The following is a 25912-nucleotide window of genomic DNA, read 5'->3' as shown; positions in this document are numbered from 1 at the left end:
TTGTAAAAGGTGTGAAACTCAAACATTAGGTAGGTGGCTGGATTTGATTTTGTAGTTTGGTTGTCTTCTGTCCTGCTTTTCCTCGCCCATGTGTTCCAGCCAAACTATCTGATCTTTCTCAATACACTTCGTATTAGCCCCCATGGTGACTTGGATGAGATCTTTCTCTTTGCCTAAAAAAGTCTTTCTCTAGTCTATACCTGTGAAAATTGTACATTCTCTTTCAAGGCTCAGTTTCAAAACTCTCTTCTCCATGAAGATATTCTATCACCTGTGAGAAAAGATCTTTCTTTTCTCTGAATTTTCAAAATACTCTGGACTATTTTAAGTACTTACATATGATTTTAAATTGTAGTTATATCTGTATTTCTGTAAAAGGTTACCTAGAAGAGCATCATCTCTCCCTTCTTTCAGTTTCTGTAATACATTGTATCACTTTTATGGAACACATCATACTTTGCCTTACATCACAGTTAGGCATATACAGGATATATCTTCTATAATAGCTTTGAGAGTCTTGCATGTCTGTATGTTCTGCGATACTATGGTGTAAGTGCGTGTGTGTGTGTGTATAAAAAGGACTCTGAAAATATCAAATACAATTGTTGAATGAATCAACAAATGGGGTTTTCTTTTTCATCTTCTGTCTGTCTCCATGGGACTTCCTGATTCAAGCCAAAAGTCTTATTCCCTGGCCCCTACTTGTCAATGATATTTTCTTATTTCCTTTTTGCACTTTGATTTTACAGTCTACATTCACATTCCCAATTGTCAAAATCCTTCCTCCTTGGCTCAAACGCTGCTTCTCTGTGAAGGGTGCCTTAGTGCTTCCTGCCAGAAGGGATCTCAGCTGAGGTGCTTGGTCATTAGTTAGTGGGCCATAGAAATACCACAGAAAAAAATTAAATCATGGAGCAGCATGATCTGAGAAGTAATTTAATAAGATCATCTAGTAAGATGTGTAGGTGGAATGTGAGCTAAAAAAGAGTGAAACTTGGGAGACTTACTGCAAGGCTTCCAGGTAGAGGCTAGCATGTGCTTAAACTTGTCTTGTAGCAGCAGGGCTGGAAAAAGCGGACCAGGTACTAAAGCTTTAGGCGAGTGGACTCAATAAGGGTTGGTTTTTCTAATGTTTTCATTAAAGGGACTCTAAGCAAGAGGGGAGAAGACCAGATAGGTCACTAACACCACCATTAGCATAAATGAAGAATACAAGAGGGGCATGAGCGGGTGTGCTGGTATTTGAGCAGTCTCTTCTGTAGATTCTAATCTGGCAGAGTGTTTCTCTGAATCTGTTTGTTTTCTAAGCTCCTACGATGCTTCATCTGTATTCATCTTTTGTGACTTTTTATTTACCATTTGTAGTTTCTGTATTACAAATATACGTTGCTACGGAGGACTAGTTGATTTTTATGGATCCCATAGTGTACAAACCTCTTACATCAGTAAGGGATATAGTAGGACCCTCTACCTCCATCTTGCCTTGATCCTGGAACAGCCCGTTGAGGTGGAAAGCACATGGGTTTCTGAGTTAGAGAGATGTGAGCTTGAATCCGGTTTGGTCGCTTACTAATTGTGTGAACTCAATCAGATTACTTAACTTTCCAGAGTCTTACTTTTGTTTTGTTTTAATCTGTTCAATTAGTATCAATAATAGCAAACTTACTGGGTTATTACGAGAATCAAGTGAAACACCTATGTAGTGCCTAGCACTGAGCCTGGCACCTGGTCAGCATGCCTTCCCTCCCTAGAGGACAAACATTGAAGCAGAAATTAGTGACTTGCTTGTTCAGATGAGAAGGGGTTAAACTTCCCTACATATGAAATAATTCTCATTGAGGATATATGCCACATATTGTATTAATTGCAGTCCAGAAACATGTGCCTCTGCAAACTACTTTGAAAGTCTTACATTGTGTTGATATTTAGTGCAAAAGGTATACATAATTATTGCGAATCTCTTTTATAAGATAGATTGGGTGTGTGTGTGTTTTGTGTGTGTGTGTGTGTGTGTGTAATTCATGGTTTATATTTTAAAAGCAAGGCTGTGAGGCAAGAGTACATAGTAAAGAATTATAATTTCAAATACTTGGGAAATCAGGTTTTAACAAAGTTATTTTAAATTTATAAAAATGTATATTACTTATTTCTTGTTTTATATTTGATATATGATTTTTTTTCTTAGAATTGGGATATCAGTTTTGACCTCTGAAAAGTGAACCATGATTATGGCCTCAGTGTTGAAAGGTGGTTAAAGCCGGCAGACAAGATCCAGGACAAAAATCTAAGTCGTCTTTCTGATGGCATCTGCTTGGTGAAAGCTAACCTTTTAAAGTGTTAGTGGAATTGGTGTCGCAGGATTTGTGATGATGAGTATTTCAGACCTACCTCTTCGTCTCTTAGAGTACTCTTAACTGTGTTAGTGGATTCTTTCTGAACTCTCATGTTGAAACAGACTCAGAACTAAAAGCACACAATTACAGGCAAACGAACACAGTTCATTCCATGGTTCTCTCATTTGATTTGTAGTGTCAAGTATATTGGCTTGAACATAGCAGGTATTTTTAATGTTTGGGCTAATTTTATTTTGTTCCTTTTCTAAGACAAGCTTGTGTTTAGAAACATTTATTTTGGACTTCTATTCAGGTATGTCTGTCTGCTGCCTGGTTCTAGTGAGTCTAAATCACTAGAAGCCAAGGCCCTTAAGGACCTTGGAGACACTGGGCCTATTTCAAGATAGCGATTTGAGTCACCGTGACCACACTAAAGGGCAGTTTGGTCAATTCTGAGTATTCACCATGTGGGAAACATGATACATTTTGTGTAGGAGAAAGGGATGAGGCCTCTTCTGTACTATTTTGAAGAACCAATAGAGAACTACTTTTAATACAATCCAAAGTCAATGGAAGGAAGAGTAATCTAACAATTAGACAATTAAGTTTGAATGCTATGACAGGCCTCAGAAAACATTTGACTTGAGATTTTATTCATTTGTCAGTAATGTATTATGCAGAGGGTGAACAAAATCTTAACTGGAAGTCGAATGCAGTCAGACCTCTGGATCTGTGTGTTTCACATCTATGGATTCAACCAATCTCAGATTGAAAATATTCCGAAAAACACTCTGTACGAAACATGTACAGACATTTTTCTTGTCATTATTCCCTAAACTGTACAGTATGACAACTGTTTACATGGCATTTACATTGTATTAGATATTAGAGATAATCTAGAGGTGACTTAAATTATACAGAATAATTTGCATATGTTATTGTTTGGACGAACAGAGGCAAGATCGTGCACTTCCGGGTTCTTCTTCACCAACTTTTCCTGTGCGCACGAAAATGCAGCCAGCACCCAGGGAAGGTGCAGACCAACCGGTCATGTGCCAGGTGACGTCAATCCGAAGAGACCAAGATTTACCTGGTCGCACCTGCGCCCCCCGACACACCCGTGCCCTGCCTATTGCCCTCCCACTCCTAGAAAAGCCGCTCGGAGGGACGCCATGCGCGGCCTTCCTCAGTCCTCCACTCCTGTTGGGATGTCGGGACTGCAGGAACTCTGTCCGAGAGCCCCACCGGGGAACTCTGTGGGCCTTCTTTGCCAGAGGCCGACAGACCTCTTCCCCACACCTTAGGTGACCAAAATAAACTTGCAGTTTTGCTCCTACAGTTGCCTACTCGCTGGTTCTTTTGTGCCCGCTCTGGTGGTCTTAGAAAAACAAATCAGTTGGTGCCGAAGACCCGGGAGGAGACCCCTCCTCAGGCCTCTAAGGGTTGAGGAACCTCCTCCTGCTCCCACACAGCAGACGGACCAGGACCTGAGACCTGCTTCCCTCACTCTCACGGCCTCTCTGGGGTAAGTGCCCTTGTCTCCTCTTTACCTCCCTCGGCCAAAATCCTGCGCAGGTCCGAGGTCCATTTTGAGCCACCAAGTGGCTCGGGAGACCCGTTCAGGATGGAGACGTCCGCCTGAAGGTAATCTCCACTTTGGCTCCATGAGCCTCCAGTCTGTCTCTGCTGGTTCCAAAGGACGCTTTGAAGCCAGGCAGAGATCCACTTCCATTTCCATTGTGTCCATTGTGTAAGTAAAGAGGAAACAAACGGGAAACCCCCCAGTCCAAATTCCCAAAGAGCACCCCCTTAGGGTGCCTCCTAGCCAATTTAAAAACCTTACAGCTTGAACAAGACCTTAGGAGGAAGCGGTTAATTTTCCTTTCCACTGTGGCGTGATCGACCTCAGCAGTTTCTGCCAGTGGCTAGGCAAGTGGTCTGAAATTAATTACATACAAGGCTTTTGGGCCTTACGCTCTCGTCCCGATCTGCCCTATACTCCTCTTTCTTTCCCCGCTCTCTCCACCCCCTCCCTTCCTGCCCAGACTCCTCCTTCCTCTTCCTTACCTACTAGTAATCCACTGGGTCCCGTGCCTCCTTCGGGGCCCCCAACTGGCTGTCTTGAGTCCCCTATCTCTGCCCACACCCTCCTACAGTGTTAGCGCCTTTGCGAGAGGTGGCTGGGGCGGAGGGGGTAGTCAGAATACATGTCCCTTTTTCATTGGCCGATCTTTCCAAAATTGAGAAGCGTTTTGGGGATTTCTCAGCTAATCCCACCATCTACATAAAGGAATTTAGATACCTTTGTCAGGCCTATGACTTAACTTGGCATGACCTCCAGGTTATCCTAACCTCCACCCTAAACCCTGAGGAGCAAGAGTGCATCCTAGCGGCCGCCAGGCAGCACGCCAACCAACTACATTTAACTGATGCCGCCATCCCACTAGGGGACCAAGCAGTCCCCTCGGCAGACCCAGACTGGAACTACCAAGCAAACCAGCCTGGGCGCCGTAGGTGAGACATAATGGTTCAGTGTTTGTTGGCTGCTATGCAAGCAGCCTCAAACAAAACTGTAAATTTTAACCGTCTTATTTCATTTCTCAATCAGCTCCTGACATTCGTAAGAAACTTCAAAAGGTAGAGGATGGTCCTCAGACACCAATACAAGACCTGGTTAAATTAGCCTTTAAGGTCTATAACTCCAGAGAGGAGACGGCAGGCTCGCCTCAAACAGAAGTTACAGCTCCTAGCAGCGGCTTTACAGCCCAGTCGTAACCCCAGGCCAGAGAGTACACACTCCGCAGACTCCAAGGCTACGAAAGGAGCCTGCTATAAGTGCGGCAAGGCAGGACACTATGCCAACAGGTGTCCGCAAGGTCCCCGAGCCCCAACGCAGCCTTGCTATAAGTGCAAGGCGTCAGGACATTGGGCCAGTGAATGTCCTAACCCTCATCCACCAGCAACCCCCTGCCCTGCTTGCTAGCAGGGAGGACACTGGAAGTCTCATTGCCCCACCCTGAGAACAGGTGCCGCGTCTCCACGTGACCCCCTTTCCCAGGATCCTGGGAGCTCCTTCCAGCTCCTACATCTGGACGACGACAACAACTGAAGGTGCCAAGACTCGGGGACCCCCATCACCCTTGCCGAGCCGCGGGTAACTCTCCTGGTAGCGGGTAAGACAATCAATTTTTTAATCAACAGCGAGGCTACCTATTCTGTTTTGCCGTCCTTCTCTGGACCTAGCCTTCCATCCAATATCTCTGTAGTAGGAGTAAGCGGAAAGCCATCCACTCCACAAAAACTCCACTCCTTAATTGCTGCCTGGCCAACAACTACTCTGCGCACTCGTTCCTCATTCCCAGCTAAAAAGGGCCCCTACCAAAAGCAATCAGTGGAAATCAGTTTGGCTTTCCCCCACTCGCCTCAAACTTACTAAATTTTCTTAACTATCTCATACTCCTCAACCTTGCTGGGACCTTCCTTCTGGGTTTTGCCCCTATTCCAACAAATGCTTCCATTCCTCATTCCTATACTAATACTGTGCCTTATTTTATTCTTCATCCGTACGTCCAAATGCCAACCATGGGCCCCGACCTTAATGACGCCCCTTAACAGCAGGAAGCAGCCAGACAGACCACGGTGCCCCTTATCACTATTATCAATAAAAGGTTGGACTGTTTGGACGAACGGAGGCAAGATGGTGCACTTCCGGGTTCTTCTTCACCAACTTTTCCCGCACGCGCGAAAATGCAGCCAGCACCCAGGGAAGGTGCAGACCAACCGGTCATGCGCCAGGTGACGTCAATCCGAAGAGACCAAGATTTACCTGGTCGCACCTGCGGAACGCCCCCCGACACGCCCATGCCCCGCCTATTGCCCTCCCACTCCTAGAAAAGCCGCTCCGGAGGGATGCCACGCAGGGCCTTCCTCAGTCCTCCACTCCTGTCGGGATGTCAGGACTGCAGGAACTCCGTCCGAGAGCCCCACCGGGGGACTCTGTGGGCCTTCTTTGCCAGAGGCCGACAGACCTCTTCCCCACACCTTAGGTGACCAAAATAAATTTGCAGTTTTGCTCCTACAGTTGCCTACAGTTGCCTACGCTGGTTCTTTTGTGCCCGCTCTGGTGGTCTTAGAAAAACAAATCAGTTATATGCATATATTATAGGCAAATACTACACTATTTTATATAAGGGTCTGGGCATCCTTGGATTTTGGTATCTGAGGGAGTCCTGGAGTCAACCCCCACTGACACTGAGGGACCAACTGCAAATGAAGAAATCAAAGCAGAGCCCCAGTGGGCCTCAACTCAGCCCAGTGGTATCTCCATACATCCTGAGTAAAACCCTTGGGAATCTGGGGAGCACAGTTGAAAAATTATGGACCCTAGATGATCCCTCAGTTCCCCATCACTAGTTAAAAATTCATCATTCATGCTCCCAGTGAAGGAAAACAAATAAACGATTTTCGATTCTATCCTTTCTTCTCCCAAGCCCTCTAATTCAAGGAAAAAGTAAAATTAACAAATTAGATATTCTTTTGACTTTGCCACTTTTTGGTAAAATTATTTCCATCTTTCTGGCATCTGAATTTGAGAAATCAATCATCTTTGACTTGCTTTTCTCTTTTACACTCTATATTCAGTTAACCTTCAAGTTCTCGATTCTTCTTTCAACACCTATCTACTCTCTGTACCTTCTTTCTTTTCTAGACTACTTCAGAAGTTCAGCACATACCGAAATTATTGTCCAGCTCTTTTAATTGGCCTCTTTTTCTTCATCATTTCATTTGATGAATCGCTACCAGTTTACTTATTCTAAACTGCTCCTCTAAGAGCCTGTTTCTCCCTTGGTTAAAAATCTTCAGTTGTTCCCCACTGCCACTGATGGAGGTTTTCACATATTCCATGGTTGTGAGCCTCTGTGAGTGTCAGCCCCGCTTCAGTACCTCTCTGATGGTTCAAGGACCAGCAACTGGCACTTCCATGCCACTTTCCTATTTCATTCTAATTAAAATGGTAGCAAATACTTAGGATCAAAGCAGGGTGGGAAAGTGTTGGCAGTTATGATTCCAAGACTGATTTATATCTGACTTTGTGATCAGCCTGCTGGAACTAGTAAATGTCATTCTACTTTGTTCGAAACACTCCAGTGGTTTCCCAACCCAGGCAGAATAAAAGCCCAAATCTTCAGTGTCCTACAAAGCCTTGTAATGTGAGTCTTTTGTTATTTCTTCTCTCCCTTCTCCCATCACTCATTCTAATCCAGCTGAATTGATTGTCTTGCTATTCTTTAGACATGCCCAGGACATTCTCACCTCAGAGCCTTTATACTGGCTGTTCCCAAAGACTGGAATGTCCTTTCCCCAGACAGCAACATGACTAACTCCATTTACTCCCTCACTCCATTTAAAGCTTCATTCAAATGTCAGCTAATCATCAGACCTCCTTTGACCACCTTACTTAAAATAGAAGATCCCCACTTCTGCTCTGGCCTTCCTGCTCCTTGCTCTTCTTTTGCTTTGTTTTCCTCTACATCACTTACACCTTCCAATAGACTAATCCTTCACTTACTTTCTGGCTTATTGTCTGTCTCCCTCAGTTAACTGTAAACTCCATGAGGGCATGAATTTCTGTCTTGCTTACTGGTGTATCCCCAAAACACAGAATAGTGTCTTGTACACAGCAGGACCTGGGTAAACATATGTTGAATACATGAATAAACAGGATGTAGCGTTCTCTCTTGAGCTCAGCCTTCACGCATCTTGCAATCTCACCCACACTTTGCTTTTTGCTGCTCTCTGACACAAAGACCATATTCCAGAGATTGTGGTCTATTGTGCCTCTGAACATTCTTCCCAATGCTTGTCCTATGGTTGCACTGTAACCTCCAGCACAAAAGCATCCTTCTGACCTTTCCACATTCTTGGTGATTAGGCTAATTTTCCACTTGTTCCATGAAACCATTCCAAACCTTGCAGCCTACATTATTCTTTTCCTCTTTTCATAGAATATTTTTTTCTATACCACTAATTTGACAAATATACTCTTCAGCATGGTGTAATTTATATTCATGTATTCTGATGTTATTTATACGATGAGTTTTTACTTCACTTTTCCAATGTTTATATTTTGTTTCTCCAACTTTGGAAGCTCTCTCAGGAGAAGCTGGGTGGCAGAGCTGCTCACAGGCAGAATTTCAGCCCAGTCACCCCCTCCCCCCGGCCACCATGAGGAAATGAGAGGATCAAAGCTTCAGTACACTGGAAGCATAGCTGGCCCAGGCACTTGGCTTGGTACATCAGTTAGGAGAACTCTGCCCTAGGGTACCGCGCTAATAGTAGGTGCTCAGAAAGTATTTGTTGGTGGACTGATTGATCTTATGTGATTGTATTTTTCCCAACATTCTCCCTGAAGCCTTGCTAAAGTTTCTGTATCGGTACTAAACTCATTAAAAAGAAAAGAGAAAGAGACACAAGCTGGTGATTATGAAGTTATGAAGTAGGAATCTAAAACTTCATTTAATGATGAGAGAGACCTAATTAAAAATATTTATGATTGGTGATTGAGCCATTGGACACATCAAAAACTTTGGAGGCTGTAAATGTGAGAGGGGTTTTCATACATATGGTACTCAGTTTATGGTCATTTTTACTATCTTTCCATGGAGAAATCTGAGTGAGTGAGAAATAAATTTAAAAATGTTTAGTCATGCAGAATTACAATCTGAGAGTTCCAATTACATGTATATATTGCTGCACTGCTTATTTTTAACTCCTAGTAAGTTGATTTGGAAAGAAGAATTGTACTCATTAAAAAACATCATGTGTGAATAGAGTTTTGTATTACATACCTCATGTCAACTACGTCAATCAGGTATGTTCAAAGTTTTTTTGAAAAACAGTGTCTAGAGAAGTACTTAGGCTTATTAGTTATTCAGTTACTATTTCTAGCACTAAAAAGTCAAATGATATAAGACTGGGCGTGGTGTAATATCAGCACTTTGGGAGACTAAGACAGATCACTTGAGGTCCGGAGTTCAAGACCAGCCTGGCCAACATGGTGAAATCCCATCTCTATTAAAAATACCAAAAATTCGCTGGGCGTGGTGGCACATGCCTATAGTCCTAGTTACTTGGGAGGTTGAGGCACAAAAATTGCCTAAGCCTAGGAGACGAAGGTTCCAGGGAGCCGAGATCGTACCACTGCACTCCAGTCTGGGTGACAGAGTGAGACTCTGTCTCAAAAAAAAAAAAAAAAAAAAAAAAAAAGCCAAATGAGTTAAGTAGAACATATGGAACTTCTATTTTCAACTTAATTTTAGTGTACTTTTATTTCTAGCAATAAATCTTATAGACAACGTTTGTAAACAGATATTAATAGAGGGTTAGCATTTAATTTTAAAGTCAACCTAATTTTGGAAAGGAATATTAACAATCAGATACCTTTTTACATAGTATGAAATAGATACTGATACCCTTGCCTCCAGGAAATAGCTGTGATCCTGAAAGCGTTAGATAACTTGAATTTTTGTAAATTGAATATTATTTTATTACATATTAGAAGAACGAATTCTTAAAGGCCTCCTACTATGCTCTTTTGTGTAGCAAATATGTAAGTTGTATTTGTTTATTTTTCAAATTCAGGGAGTTATGGGTTATCTTTGCATATATGTATCTATGTGTGTTTAAAAATAATATTGATGTCCAATTTTTAAAAATTAAAAACAGCCACTTAAGTAGGCTACTTAATTCCTAAATTTTTTCAGTAGCAGCAATTTAATAATAAAATATAACAACTTAAAAATTAAAGTTTGCCTTCTACTCATATCTCAAATCTTGTAACTGGCAAAATATTTATTAAAAGCAATGTTTGTCATCCTTTCTCTGGTTCTGACACTATATCATTCTTTGTTTTTGTGACATATGTTTCTCCTTGTAAAGCAGCTGTTACGAAAGTTTGTTTTTAATTAACGAGAATTAACGTCCTGAAAATTTTGTGAGTTTTCAACCACATCATGAATAGTTCGAGACTGTTGAAATGTGTTGCTTATTCCAAGGTAGGAACGTATGGGGTTTCTCCGAAAGAAAACCGGGTCCTCCTTCCTCATGAAGACTAGGCAAGCTACGTCTATACTATGAGGTGGGTAATATGTTCAAATAGCACAACTAGTTTCTCTTCTTCATTCTGAAGAAATTCTAGGAACTATGATACAAAATTAGTCAAAAGATGTCACTGAATCCTAAATTGTAGCAAGTCAAGATAGAGCCTTCCATAGGAAAAAAAATTTCTCAAATTTGAACAATTTTTGTTTTGTCATCAGTATTACATGGAAACAAAGCAAATGGATACTATTGAAAAAATAAGAATTTGAAAAACTCAGGTGAAGAAATGAGAGATAGTTCCTGGATCTGTTTTTATCCCAGTGGTAGGCTGAATCATTATGTGCTTTAACTGTTCCATGCCGCTGTGCAGCTCTATACAATGAAGCAAAACCATGAGGTTTCTAGTCTCCTGGAGGTAAGTGTGGGTTGGAGGCTATCATTATGGTGGTCAGCCTGAAGGATACTTTACATTCATTGGGTTTATGGGCCACACTGCATCCTGTGTTTTAGAAGACACGAAAGGTAGCACGGAGTTTTAGTTGCAGTATGAAAAAGAGCCTGAATAAGATTTACTATGTTTTGTCCTGTTGAGGCAAGTTGAAACATTGCAGAGCTTGAACTGTCATAACTCTTTAGATTTGCAGGGATAGAAAAGGAGTTATTGTGGTCTACATTATTCTGATGAGGACACCTAAGGGTAGGAGTCAGTCTCTGAATGGTATGCAGGTATCAATGAGGATGAAGGGTTAGATAGTAATTTTCCATGGCTTATAGGAATTTTCACATTTTTGAAAATTTGGCTTCATGATCTGGCATGTTGGTAAAATTTCAAGTCTTCTTTGAGGAGATGGTCTGAACCAAGAAGACAGTTTCAGTTGGTGCTTGAGAGCTACTAAGATGAATTGCTCTAGTCAGTCACCCAACCAAGAAGACTGGACAGGTTTGGGGTGACTCATTCTGTCACATAGCTTCCGTATCCTGAATGTTGATACGGAGCCAGGAAAGAGATGAGTGTTGGAACACACCCAGACCCATTCCTAAACATTCATTTCTGCCATGCCCAGCTGCTTAGCACAGTGGCTTTCAAAATAATAGGTTCTCTGTTAACACTAGTAGAATTGAATTACATCTATCAAATCTTCTATAAATTCCAGCTTTATTCCTTGACTTTTCAGTGTCAGGTAAGTAATTTCTACCTAGGGAAGCTCACATATGCTGCCTCATAAGAGGGTATCTTCTGAAATATTTGTTGACAGGGTGTCTACCAAATTGCATTGAAATGATAATTATGGCCATAGTTGTTAATCATTTATTAATATTTGGTCATGAGGGTTGGCTATAAGATTTGTTTTTTGTAAGAAAAGTACTCTAGAAGGAAGCCAAATTTTAGTGAGTTCATTGTACTTTATCAGTCATCATGACATTTATATTTAAGGATAAAAACCTATGTTTACTGGCACATAATCTCTTCTCTGCATGATTTACTATACTTATAATCCAGAATGTGTTTCACCATTGGAAAATTCTGATTATAAAACAGTAATAACTTGTTATTCAATTGTGTAGTTTACAAGTATCATGCAGGGTAAATGGATCTTCCCATTTTTTATTTAAATTGATGAAGCAAAGTACCATTCGGTAAAGTCTATTTTTAAAAGTATTTATTCAGTTGACAGCCAATCCCAAACTAAAAGAGATGAAAAATAACACCATTACGAACATGACAAATTGCCTGTAGTTTAATGGTATGAGGAAGAAGGCAGTCTTATAACTTTAAGTATGTATGATTAAACCAAAACCTGTGCATAAGTTCTGATGTGGTACAGTGGTACCAGATATCTTAATGATTCGCCAGTGGGGTAAATTGGACATTTGAGTAGAATAAAAGTACGTGGATGTAAGGTATTTTGTCTTGTAGTGAAATAACCAGGTTGGTCTAAGTGTTGCAAACCAGGACAAACAATGGGCCAAAAAAACAATTGCAGACAGAAACAGGAACTGACCTTAGTTTTGCCGCTAGCTATGGCTCTGGGTAAATAACCTGAGGTACTCACTTTCCCATGTGTAAAAGTGGAATCAGATGGAAGGAATGATCTTAGAGATTTGTAGCCTAGGCTTGGTGACAGGAGAAGGTGGAGCCTATATTTACAGTCCATGAGGACCTATGTTGGTGTCATTGAAGGGTGGCAGAGTTTTAAAAAAGAAGACCCAGTTTACATTTTAGGTCGTCAAACATTTGGGCATATCACAGCATCTTAGTATCTTATGTTCCCTGATTTGTAAAATGAGGTCAATAGTCTAGATCTCTAAAATTCCTTAGTTCCAAAATTCAAAGAATTATTTTGGATGGAACTTTAGAACAATAGAGAACTATTTTTTTTTCCTAAATTATGTTTTCAAAATACATTTTCAGATATATATCCCTTAGGTGTGTTAGATGCTGGAATAATTAAATATTGTTCAAATGCAGGGAAATTATTAGAAATAATCTTAGAGCCTAAATTAATTCCCAAATTAATAGATTCAACATGATGAATAGTTCTCTAGCAAAGCAATTTTTAAGAACTAAATCCTAAGTTTAATAATTACCCTCAATTTTCTTTTCGTTCTTATTTTTTTGATGTAACACACCCTCACCCTGATATTACCATGCTTGCATTGCTCATATGAAACAGGATAAATCTTTCCCAAAAAAGTGCTCACAGAGACATCCACAGAGAAAAACAAATATATTGTTGTTTCAAATAGCAGAAAGGCAGTCTCTCACTGGTTTAGGACATCACTTCGTAATGTTTTAGAGAGCCACTCATTTTGGCATGGTTCTGCTAGTAAAACCTAATGTGATTTATGCTTTAATTAACTCAAGATAAATTTTTAGAAAAATTTAGTTCAATCTGTGAGAGAGTAAACATTTTCAAATCTTACAGTTAAGACTTCAATAGTATGAGAGCAAGTTTAGAAAACATTTTTATTAGACAAATTATTTAGACAAATTATACACAGAAAGCTCTGTCACTCATAACTGAGGCCTCCAAAAATGTTTTGTGTGTTTGTATAATAGGCGATACATCAAAATAAGCCTATTTTAAATATTGTACATGGTTAACAGTTTGTTGATAGCTAAAATCACTGCCACATCTGGTATGTCCCTATATAGCTTGTTGTAAAGATTTTTTTGTTTTAAAATCAGAGTTGTAAATGAGATCATGAATGTTACAAGGGAAAACAAGTTGTGCATGCACTTAGGTACTTGTTACCCTGGAAACAAAATGGTTTTTGCATGATAAGAAATTTTTCTGCCTTACACAGTAGACAATATTTGAAGATTTAGTACAAAACAGTGACAATACAAGATGCTCCCCAGAACAGAATTAGCATCAAAATATAATATATCTTAAGAATATACCTTTTAATTTCTCCTAAAGCAAATCACATAGGTTGATTCCTATATCAATCCTAGCCACAGAATGAATTAGATTAAAGTAAGTGTATGGCTGCATAAAAACACAGAATAAGTTCTTGTTTCCTACTTACCACATTTTAATTTAAGGATTACAAACAAAGTTCATCCTACATTTCTAAGAAGTAAGAATGCTACTTTAAAAGGGTTGTGCACAAAGAGGCACTGTTTTTGCTGTCATCCTTCTATTTTCTTGGCACTAATGTAAAAAATACATAACTCCTCCAAATAGAACTAAATAAAAAAGGGGGTTGAGTTGAGAGCCCATTATGGTTATTATGTTTTCTTCTTTAGGATAATAAATGACAGTAATTTAAGGCCACATCAATAGTTCTTAAGGGCTCCCACCCCTCCCCAAATATCATAATTGTATTGATTGACTTGCTGCTTTGGAAGAGGATTATTAACCTTCAACGATCTACGTTTCAACTCTCCTAGAGCTCTATGTGCTGTTGTGGATGTGGTTCAGCTAATAGCATTTTTCATTTAGATAATTAATTAAAAGTAAAATTATCAAGGTTAGCTTTATACACTGCTGAATAACAAATGCAAAACCTATTCAAATGAGTTACATCTAGGAACAAATATTAAATTGCCCTGGATGCTTTAATAACAAAAGTATAAAATATTTTCTGTTGGCAAACAATGCGAGTCAGAATAACATTAAAGCAACCTGCCTTTTCTAACTGAAAAGAACCCCTGCACTATACATAGTTCCTGTATACAATACTTTTGTTTAAACTAAAGCTTTATTAAATGAATTGCAATAGCAATGGCCGCCTTTTTATATATATATACACATTATATAGGTGCATATATATGTATATATATGAAATACTAATTTATTTAACACAATAGAGGCTTCTGCCATATGATAAAGTTTACTGTACATAAGAAAAAACTTTTAATACTGTACAATCACATAAAGGTCATATGCACTGTTGCAGTGCAAGAGTAGTCTTAACTGTAGTCTTGACTGGCATATTAATGGCTTTTTTGTAATCCTACAAAATTGCATTCTCATCTTATGTGGCCTGAATGGTCTTTAAATTGTTTTATAATCACTGCAGGGGTTGCCTTTGGTCCACAGTTAAAGGACACTCAACAGCAGTGGAGCATTGTATGGATGCAGCAGAAGAATGTAAAAAGACTGAAGTTATTGCAATTGTATTTCTAAAAATAGAGAAATGTTACAGAAGAGGCCTTTATGTAAAATTAATCCTGCATATACTTTTAGTATACTCAGTGCACATTTCCTATACTTGATGTACAGTATATGAAAAGCAGACTAATAGGATCCTAGTACACTACCTTCTTGGGGAACAAGTTGAGTAATGAAAAAAAGTGGAGGAAAATGTACAGGAAGGGAGGGGAAAAGAGAGAAAATAATAGAGGAGAGAGGAGAGGGAGAAGGTGGGAGGAAAATACTAGAATTGTTACTAATAATCCTGATCTTTTCTTTAACGTTACATCCATGTTAGTCCCACAATATTACAGTTGCTCCTTGCAAAGGGAGTCCTAAAAAAGAAACAGTGAAGAGATTTGTTTGATGCTCATATGGAGGTGCCTCGGTCTGGATCATTACCCAGATTGAGCCCCAGGGTAGGAGTTGGTTGATAAGGAATAGATGACATTGTTTTTATAGGACTCCTGAAAAAGCCCCCATTAGGTGCCCTGTGCCTAAAAGGGCCAGTTCGGTGCTCAGGCACGTTGCCAAAAGTGAAACCAGAAGCAGCTTTAGCTGACAGTGTGCGGCTAAGAGTCTGGATCTGCTCTGGGATAAAGGTTGTTGTGGTAATATGAGTGTTCCTGAAATCACTGATTTGCTCCAGTGCTTGTCGTGTTGGCAAAGTGTCAATGTCCAGAGGGGTCAAATCAATTGACGAGGTGGAAAACTGTTTATGGGGGCTGTCGTCATCTGTGCACAAGCTATTTACACGTCTATGGAGGTGCTCCAGGTCAATTTCCTTGTCATCCTGGAGATGAAGAAAAAGAAAATAAGGTTCTCATCAGTACTAGCTTTGATGGTTAAAAAAAAAAAAAAAAGTAGTTCAGCAAACATGTAATTAACTGAACTTTGTGGTTTATCCATTTAACAAATATTTATTGAGCACCTAGTATGAGCCAGGCACTGTGCTAGGTTCTGGGGGTTCCAATTCTGAGATAAGGTTATCTACAGTAAATATTTTTCTTGCAGTAAAGGTTTTAAAGTGATCATATGCCACATGCAACTACAATGATATGGAAGCAGCTGATGGGTGATTGCCGTTCTAGGAAAGACAGGCCCAGGCAAAATTGTACCAATAGAAAATACGGTTTTGGCAACTCTAACCCCACCTCTTCTTTATACATGCTTCCTCCTTTTTCAGGGTGTCTTATTCCAAGTTAAATTTTGGTTCCTTTCAACCACTTACTCCTAACCTTAAGTTTCCATTCTTGAAAGAAAATGATATGGTAAACTATTTCATACTAAAGTGTTAGTGACTGTTAAAGTGTTATTTCTTGTAAGCCAAGGATATGTGAGATTGTTGAGAGAGAGCAATACTCAACACAAAATAATTTCTAATTGAGGGATTTTATGCACTCAAGGTATCTAGCACCTGAATCAGTCAATATTGTGAAGTCAGTGAGATATTTAGGGACCCCTTCAAGTCAGGGCATGGGAGTGATAGCTTTAGTTTAGGGCCAGCTTTATGCTAACTGACCTCAAAACCAAAGACGCGTTAAGCTATGCTAATGGCGTCTTGGTAAGAAGGCAGTTAATAAACAAAAATATAAGTAAAATCTCAGATTTTTGGAATTGAAACCAATTTATAAGTTCCTTATAATTTTCACTAAAAGTGAGTATTAAAGATTTGAGCAATAAAAATTTCTCAATATTTGAGAAATAAAACTGGAAGCAAATAAAATTATCCTTGTTATTAGTCTTATTTATAGCCAAACTCAATAAATTAAATTTATGAGAATTTAAAATATTTATTAATCAAAAGAGGAGAAAATATTTTTTTATAGGATCTGGATTAGCTGTCACAAGTTAGAATGGAGTATGTATTTTTTCCATTGTGCTATTATAGTGTTCCTCAGTGAAAAATATTTTGATGTGCATCACTGTTTTTCCTTCTCCCTTCTCATTTCAAAATTCAATAAAAAATATCCATTTATGCAATATTATCACTGAGACTTTAGAGGATTGAGACATATAATTTTATGGTTCCCACAGCAACTGTAATGTAGTCATCCATCAACAGATATAATAATGCAAAATTTTAATGTCATGTCTAGTAATTCAAAATATAAGGAGCTTGGGGAGTCCTTACTTTCCAGATTTTTAAAAATATGAAGTCTCAGCTATAATGTTGCATTAATGTGGTCTTTTGCATTGAATCAATGTCAACAGAGATACCAGAAGCTTATTTCACAAAGAAAATGCTACAATAAGACTTGATTAATTTATAATTCATTCTTCACATATTTAGAATGTATGCTCATTCACACAGGTAGGAAGCTAAAATTCATCTTTGCTAAAGCCAAGCTTTTCCTTATAAATGATGCTGATCAATTTTGCATATAAGGTGATAAGAAGGAATCCTTACACTACTTTTGAAATCACCCTGTTTGAAAAAAATACATTAACATGCAACAATTCATATGCAAATGAGAAGTCGTATTTATTGTGCATTAAAGCAGATCCTTTCAGGATTCGCCTCAGGCATCAGTTAGTCAGCCAAGTTCTAGCTATAGAAAGTTTAAAACTTTCTTTGAAGCTATCCATCAAATCAAATCGTTTAGCAAATTCAGATTGGTTTTTGTTTCAATTTGTGAAGCTTTAGTGAATATGACCTCATTAGTTAAAACATTTTCACCCCATTGGTCCAGTGGAAATAAGATAAATGAATCAAGATTTAACTTCAGATTTTCTTTAACTTATAAGTCTTATACTTCATGATGAAAACAACACTCAGGCCACTACAAGAGAGATATGTGTAATTCTGTAATTATTCTTTCAGATATTGAGATAAAATTTAATATGGCCCTGACGTTAAGCTGACTCCAGAGTAAAGGAGAAAAATTGAAATTTGGATGTTTCCATGATGTGGATTTTGGATTTGATAAGCTTGGGGCCATCGAAGAGCTTCTGTTGATGTACATGAGTAGAGAAGGAGGCAGTCTAGTGGTGAAGAGAAACTTCTTATCATTTTTATTGTAGTATTGTATTTTTGGGGGGCTAGTCTTAGAGACATGAGGAATTTACTTACAAGTTAAACAACTAAGTGAAATAAAATGGTAAGTATCTCTGTGAACTTGTCAAAGGAATCATGGCCTTTAAAAATTATTGAATTAAAATCTATTCTGAGATTTGAGAGAATTTCAAAGCCTATTATGGTATATGAAATTCTAAGTCTTTCAAATACTATAGTCTCCTCTTTACTGATCTAGGGATAGCCTAAAATGGAAATTGATATTGATCTTACCAATTTGTATGTATTTCACAACTTTGTTTTTAATCTTCAAAGAAGAAACAAGGACCACCCCCAACCCATTATCTTCCCTGGGTTCGTCCTCCCTGGAAATACAGCCTGCTTGTTGATTTAATTTAGAGCCAAAGCTCTCAATCAAGTACCTCTTTTGATGGAACCCGGGAGCCTTTCCTCTTGTTCCACCACGTCTCCAGCATGGCTATGAAGCAGGAGAGGACAATTCCAGCAGCCAGGATACAAAAGACCCCTGCAAAGCTCTTTATGTCCAGGGCACCTCCTTTCTGCTTTGTGTCCACTGAGGAGTACAGGTCACACTGGCCATTCTTAGGCCACCATTTGTGCTTCAGGATGTCCATGTCACCATTCTGCTGAAGCTCCAGGATCCTTGGGATAAAGAACATAAGCGTGTGTTATTACAGACATAGTTATTGCCCTTGTTCACAACACATCCATTTATAATCCCACCTCTGTAGGATGGTGGCTGTCAAGGGGAATTAATATATAGATCTGTTTGTAGATGGAATGCTAGGAAATGGAAAGTCATCATTGCATTGATTCTACAGACAGCATTGCACCACAATGCTTTCCTCTCTCTCCTCACCCATCCCGCCCTCCCAGCTTCCTCTCTGCTTTTCTTCTTATTCTTCTTCTTCTGGTTCCATCCTATAATTCTAAATATTTTCCTCCTGGTTTGCTGCAGTGTGTTTTTACAATCACATTTCAGAGGCACTGTTTTTATATGCTTTCAAGTTGCTGCAGTTCTGTGTTCCTTTCCTGCATCCAGAATGATACTCTGGATCTTAATGCTTTTATGAAGAACGTTTTGCTGCTTAGAGCAAGATGCTGGCATAATGTCACCCAGCATATGCTACACACAAAGAAATTCAATTAAGAAGACCTATTATTTAACACAGTGTGAGAGAAAGCCTTGGGACAAGTTTCAAGTTGATAAAATCCATCTTTTTTGGTTTTTCGCACAACTCATCTAGTTTCCCTTTTAATGCCAAAGGGGAAGTAATCTTACCTTGGACAACAAGAAGAAAAGCTGACCAGAGGCTTTCAGAAGTAGTTAAATTCAAAAGGAAAAACCCTCTTCTTTTTCTTCTACTTCTTCTTTTTCCCCTCCCCAGAGTCTGAGGATAGCTGCAGACTGCAGCTTTTTAAAGCATGTTTTTTCATACAGGAATTATTCTCAATTTCCAGTGCTTCTTAGGCTCTACCTGAGGCCAGCCTAGCTGTGGCCCTCCTCCCGCTATACCCTTTTTCACAGGGCAAGGAAGACCAGGTCAAGGCTGTGTGCCTACACAGAGTATGCATTGTTCTCTGGGTTCCCTGGAATTCCCGGGCCAAACAGCTTAGTGCTTCCAGGGCCTGCTAAGCCTATTCCCAGGGTTGTCCTCCTGGCAGAAGATCTTACATCCATGGGTGCACCATAGTTCTATAGGGTAGACTTTGTAGAGAGTGTGGACAGAGCTCAGATGAGTGAGCTCAGGTGCATACAGCCGTGGGTAGGAGACACTTTCGTGTGCAAGATGGAGCTGCAGGTGGAAAGAGAGAGTCCCAGAGCCCTGTGCTCCTGGGTCGGTGCAGACCTCCTGGCTAGTCACATACAAACCTAAACCTGGCCTCCTAGGGGTTATGAAGGTATATTTGTCCAGATAAAAACATAGAATATATTATATCTAACAGGTTTCAGTTTAATGTGTAATTTTTACATAACTAGACTTAGGGTATGTGAACCTATATTTGTACTCTTGCCCAAGGTCTTGGATTATTTTGGGTGAGACTGATTAAAACTTAAGAGAGAAGAATGGAGTTTCCGTGACCTTTTTACCTGTTTCATGTCATCCATGTGGCTAGAAGAACAAGCAACATGATAAAGGAAAGAAGATTCTGGGCGTTGGAAGTGGGGTCAGTGTTTAATCTGAGTTAAACAAGAGTGAGACCAGCCCTCAAGGCTCTGGTGGAGGGTTGGGCTCACGTCCCTGTCATCTCTCCCAGACGTTCCCACAGCCTCAGCTCTGGTGCCCCGTGCCAGCACTCCAGGACTGAGACTGTGCTGAAACCTCCCCCACAACCTGGACCTTTTCTCCTTGCTTCCTATGAAATGTATCTGTCAAATGTATCTGTCTAGAGTGTTGCTCTAGAAGAGCAACTAATTTGATTAACTGAATTTACTAAAATGATTATAAATATTAATGGGTTATATGTCACCCTTATTTCAGCTTCCATCCCAGAAAAAGCCATTTGCATTTCCAGAATTTCCAAAAGTGCATTTCACAGCAAACCAGTACCTAGAAAGCTTCTGTAAAAAAAAAAAAAGGGGCCTTGTGGTTATTAATTCCAGGAAACACACTCTTGGAAATTTACAAAGATGTCAGCCTATTGAAGACGCTCAGAAGACCAGCAGAAAAGAAAACTTCATGATTTTGTTTAATTCAGCATTTCCCAAACTTATGACCTTCATTCCCCTTCCCTCATTTTGCTCTCCAAGTAACAGGTTTAAGAAATATACATGGGAAATAATCTCTTGATCCAAAAAAGCAACTACCTGTGGAAATTTCCAGCACTGTGTTAGGCAATACACAAAGATGTAATCATGGATCAAAATTACTTTCTTGGCCTATTTAAATGAATATCATTTAAATGATGTTGGCATTGCTAATCGATAGGTATAAAGCTTCAGTTATGCAAGAGGGAAAAGTTCTAGATAACTACTGTACAACATTGCACCTATAGTTAACAATACTGTATTGTACATTAAAATTTTTCTTAATAGAATAGCACCCATGTTAAGCATTCTTACCGTAATAATAAAAAATAATGGCACATTCTTTAAAGGCTCTAGGTAGTCAGAGCACCATTGAATACCTTGGAGGAAAAATTTAATCATTTTTGAACAAATAATTCTTCTTAAATTTGAGTTTATAAGTACTTGTAGATATAAAAGGCAACCACAGCAACATTTGCTTAATGATAATACAGCTGGGCACAAAATGAGATCCTATTTCCCTGCTCTCCTATTTGCATCACACAGTATTGGTCAATAGTTGTGTGATATGGTTTGGCTCTCTGTCCCCATACACATCTCACCTTGTAATAATCTCCATGTGTCAAGTGCAGGACCGGGTGGAGATAATTGAATCATGGGGGTGGTTTCCCTCATGCTGTTCTTGTGATAGTGAGTGAGTCTCATGAGATCTGATGGTTTTATAAGGGGCTTTCCCTTTGCTCGGCATTCATTCTCTTTCCTGCCGCCTAGTGAAGAGGTGCCTTTCACCATTACTGTAAGTTTCCTGAGGCCTCCCCAGCCAAGGGGAACTGTGAGTCAATTAAACTTCTTTCTTTATAAATTACCCAGTCTTGGGTATTTCTTTCAGTGAGAGAATGAACTAATACACTGTGAAAGTGTAAGAATTTTCCTTCATAGCACTTATCATTATTTATAATTACTTGATTAGTCTGTTCCATTTTCTAGAGTGTGTACTCATCATCCTCCATATTGTCTACTACAGAGCAGGTGCATATTTATTGATGGGATATACTTAACACAGTTTTTGGTACATGAATCCTAAACTCTGATCTCAGATCCTATTCTTTTTTCTTACGATTGATACTGTTTTCTAATTTATTCCATTCCTGTTTTATTCATCTATCCATTTAATAAACAGTTGAGAATGACTTCATTCCAGACATTTCCTTGGGTATAAAATTTATTCTAAACCACGACTGCACATTCCATCAGAGTGGCTTGAGTGACACTGTGAAGCCATTTTTTTAATGCCCTCAGTTCATGTTCATTCATTCCTTCATTCAGGAACTGATTTACTGCCTGCACTTTCTTCTCAGTGGTATTTGGGGCTCTTGCATTTCACATATTTACTTTTGTCTCCTAATTCTTTCTAAACCTGGAAATATTTTGACTTTAGAAATAATTATTGAAGTATATATATATATGCATCATATATATGCCTCATATATATTATATATATATTATACCTCACCTATTTCAATTCTAATAGGAATTAAAAGCCTTAAACCAAAAAAAAAAAAAATCATTTAATTGCAGAATTTTTAGGTTCACCCAGCTGAGCGATAGGAGATCACCAAGGGGAAAGAAGGAAGCACCCTCTCTAGGTGCTTCAAGTACCACTATGCCACAAAAGTGTCTTTGTATGGTTTATTTTATGCTCACAGCAGCACAAGTGGCTGGGGCATTGCAGGGAGATTTCTTCTTTGGGGATGTATAGAGCAATTGGACCGTATGACCCCTCAGTCACCCCGACAACAGATTCCAGGAATACAGGCTGGCATGGGCTACAAGTGTTGGAAGGGAATGAAAGTGTTCTCTAAGTCCAGAGTTCTGTCATAACATTTTGCTACAAAATGTAGTGCTCCTAGAAATTCCATCAGAACGGTCTCACCATGGCCTCCTTTTTATGATTTAACAAAAACCCAATTTAAAGATTAGGTAAAGGAAGTGTGGTAAAATATAATGCACTGCCTGGAAGATGAACAGGATGAATTCTTATAATAAACAAAGAGATATGTTCTCTTCAATCTTCCCAAAGCACTGGCCCTTTTAAATTGAACTTGAAAAGTCACCTAAAGGAGAATTGTATCTTGTAATTATAAGCAACAATAATGTGTGTGTGTGTGCGCACGCATATGTATGACAATGCAAAAATCCAGTTACAAAATTCTTAATAAATACAAGAAAAACTTTTGAGTTTATGGAATAACAATGTTTGTTTGGTGTGCAATTTCCACAAGATGGCAGTCTTTGCTTATAGAGAGCAGAGTTACTGTGGTTATAGTTAATCTATGGGATTGAAGTGCTGAAGTATAGACTTCTTGGGGCTGTAAATATGTAAACAATTAGAAATAAGTTTAGCTATTAGGTTGTGATGAACTAATGGCTAAAATCTCTTTTTGGAGTATAGTCAGAAAAATTCCTCCTATTGATGATACATAACAACACTTACATTGGAGGGTTGGTGTGGTGTGAATTAATGAGACCACACATGACAGTCTCAATGATCAAGATGCATGAAAAGCTCATTGCTTGGCACGTGGAAGGCGACTCCAACTCTAAAGCTAGACTTATTATTGTCACACGTATGACCATTGTTCTTTCTGGCACATATTTCTTAATGGAGAATTATATGCCCATATGATCAATGAATGATTCACTGACAAGGACATCTCATTTCCTTTTTTTCATCCAAAATATTAAAACATTTGTGATCTCATTGAACAGAAATTTTAGAAGTCCAAAAAACTTAATTGCAATTTGAAAATGGCTGATAGATCAATCTTGCACCCACTGAATTCTTTATTGGTATAAATGAGCAAATTTCAGGGGAAGGGAGTAGGGGAATCAAAAGATCCTTCTTTCACATTAAAAGTAAAGAAATCCAACAGGTTTAGGCATTCATCTTGAAGAGCCTTTTACTTACTTTGAAGATAATAGCCTCATTTGTGTTTGAGACTCACACTAATTTTTGATTCCTTACCATTTTTAATCACTATTCTAGGAAATGATTTTCAAATTAATTTATTTGTTACAAAACAGGTTGCTGAAAGTTGGATGCAAATTTCTAATCCCACATAGGTCACTCTAATTTTGTCCTTAAATACCATAGCTGCCAGTAAGTTCCTCTCAAACTTTTCTGGAATCATGGCCCATATGTGAATTCCTACCGAACCCAATTAAAAAAGTTACTGGTTATTGGTTATCTAAGAAAAATGACACCTGCCTTTTTAGTTATTTCTACTAGGAAATTAGAATGGAAAAGGTTGCAGACATTATTTCTTCCCTGTCTGTTTCTTCTCCCCCATTTTATAGATGAAGACACTAAGTAATCTAGCATAATGATTCCCTAGATTTTTCACACTGAACACACAATGTCATTGCTGTAGAGTTTAAATGACTTTTTAAGTTGCTCACACAGATAGTAAACAGTTGAGTTGGGCTTAGAACTCAGGTCTGCCTTCTAGCACATTTCTCTCCATTATCTTACACAGCTTCTAATACGTAAGTATGCAGAGAAAAGCTATCTTCTTTAGTTTCAGAGATTTCTTAGACCTTGAGTAAACCTCTCATCAATATGTTTCCTCTAAACCAAACAATATAATTATAGTGTGATTGCAAATTTATTCATGCTACAATTTGGGTATGCAAAGAAAATGTAGCTTTTCTCTATAACTTAATTGATCTTCCTCAGGAGGACTGTGACTACTGAGCAGTGGGAAAAAAGCTAAATTTAGCCCAATAAGATTTAAAATTTAATCTCATCTAATAATTTAACATATCCTCTAGCTTTAAGTTCAATCTATTTGAGAGAATTGCTCAATTCTTCCCGTTTCTTCTCTTTTCCCTTATTACTCTTTTTCAAGATGGCATCAGGATTTATGGAGGACAGCATTAGATCCCTGAAATTGGGGATTTAGGGGAAAGGTCTCCTGCAGGTCCTTGAAATTGCTTTGACAGCTCTCCTTTGAGGTGGGATGGGCTTGGGTTCAGTTTTAGAGATTAATAGGTGACTGCTCCTAAAGTCTGCAGAGGCTATAGGTGCTAAAAGTTGGCTAATGGAGGGCTTATGGGCTCCTCCCTGCTGCCCCAGGCTCCTTTGGTTTGTTGGGGTGCTCTACATCCTTCTGAGCTTCTGCCATTTTCTTTATCCAGGCCCTGATGAATCTGTAGCCCTCCAGATGGTATTATGACCTCGCCTTGTTATTCACTGTGGAGGGGCCCAAGGCAGGTCCATATGCTCTAACTCAGCGTGGGAGGCACAGGAAAGAAAAGGAGGCCTGGGAATGATGATTGAACCTGTGCTTTTTCCTGACCCTGCTGCTCTGGCGTTCTTAATGATTTGAGGTGTTCTCTGTTGTTAAAGAGCCGGGTGTGCCCTGGGAACTCCCCCAGAGACCCTAATGGGAAGAGAAGCATTAGGTCTTCTACCCTTGTTGTGCCTTTCAATCTATCTGATGCTTTCTTCTTGCCTTCCTCTTCTCCTGACCTCTGTTAGAATACTCCGGCCAGAAGATGTAAGGCTTCCTTTCCTCTCCTGAATATTCTTCTTACATCCTAGGTCTTCAAGCTTCTTGTCCTGTCATAGTGAAAGATAATTCTAGCTATGTAATGACAGAAACTCTATGATATGAGACCTTGTAGGTATTTCTTTAATTTGGAAGTATTGAGGCAACTTGGAGGTAGAAATTCGTGAGGATAAAATAACCATTTTAATATTTCAAAAATATTTTATCAGTACATACTTATGAATTTTATGTAACCAAAATTAAAAATATATTTAGGAGAAAGTCCCATTACTCAATACTGTTTAATGTCAATTATCACTGAGAAAGAAATTTTGAAATTTTTGAAAAAATAATTATTTTTTTCACACACTGAATAGATCTATTTTGGCTCAGAATATCTGCATTATTAAATTCATTTTCTGGGTTTTCACAACATTTTCCTCTCCATGGTTACTGAGAAAGTATTAATAATAGCATGCAGATGATTTTCAGAAAAACTT

At 38.9% G+C, this 25912-nt stretch overlaps 1 protein-coding gene across 1 annotated transcript in view; it reads right to left on the bottom strand.

The window, feature by feature from the left end:
• Positions 1 to 12806: 12806 nt before the first annotated feature.
• The window catches only part of GRID2 (glutamate ionotropic receptor delta type subunit 2), a 1540711-nt gene continuing 1527605 nt past the window's right edge, over positions 12807 to 25912 (bottom strand). Inside the window, exons 15-16 of the mRNA XM_033214833.1 lie at positions 18515 to 18755; positions 12807 to 15869 (exon numbers count right to left, since the gene is read on the bottom strand). Coding sequence (XP_033070724.1) covers positions 15447 to 15869; positions 18515 to 18755 — 664 coding nt within the window. The 3' untranslated portion in view covers positions 12807 to 15446. The remainder of the gene's footprint in view (positions 15870 to 18514; positions 18756 to 25912) is intronic.

Source organism: Trachypithecus francoisi, unplaced genomic scaffold (genome assembly GCF_009764315.1).
Source record: "Trachypithecus francoisi isolate TF-2019V2 unplaced genomic scaffold, Tfra_2.0 Lachesis_group1, whole genome shotgun sequence".
Taxonomy (NCBI): domain Eukaryota; kingdom Metazoa; phylum Chordata; class Mammalia; order Primates; family Cercopithecidae; genus Trachypithecus; species Trachypithecus francoisi.
Note: the sequence above shows the minus strand (reverse complement) of the source record. Positions and strands in the feature narration are given on the sequence as shown.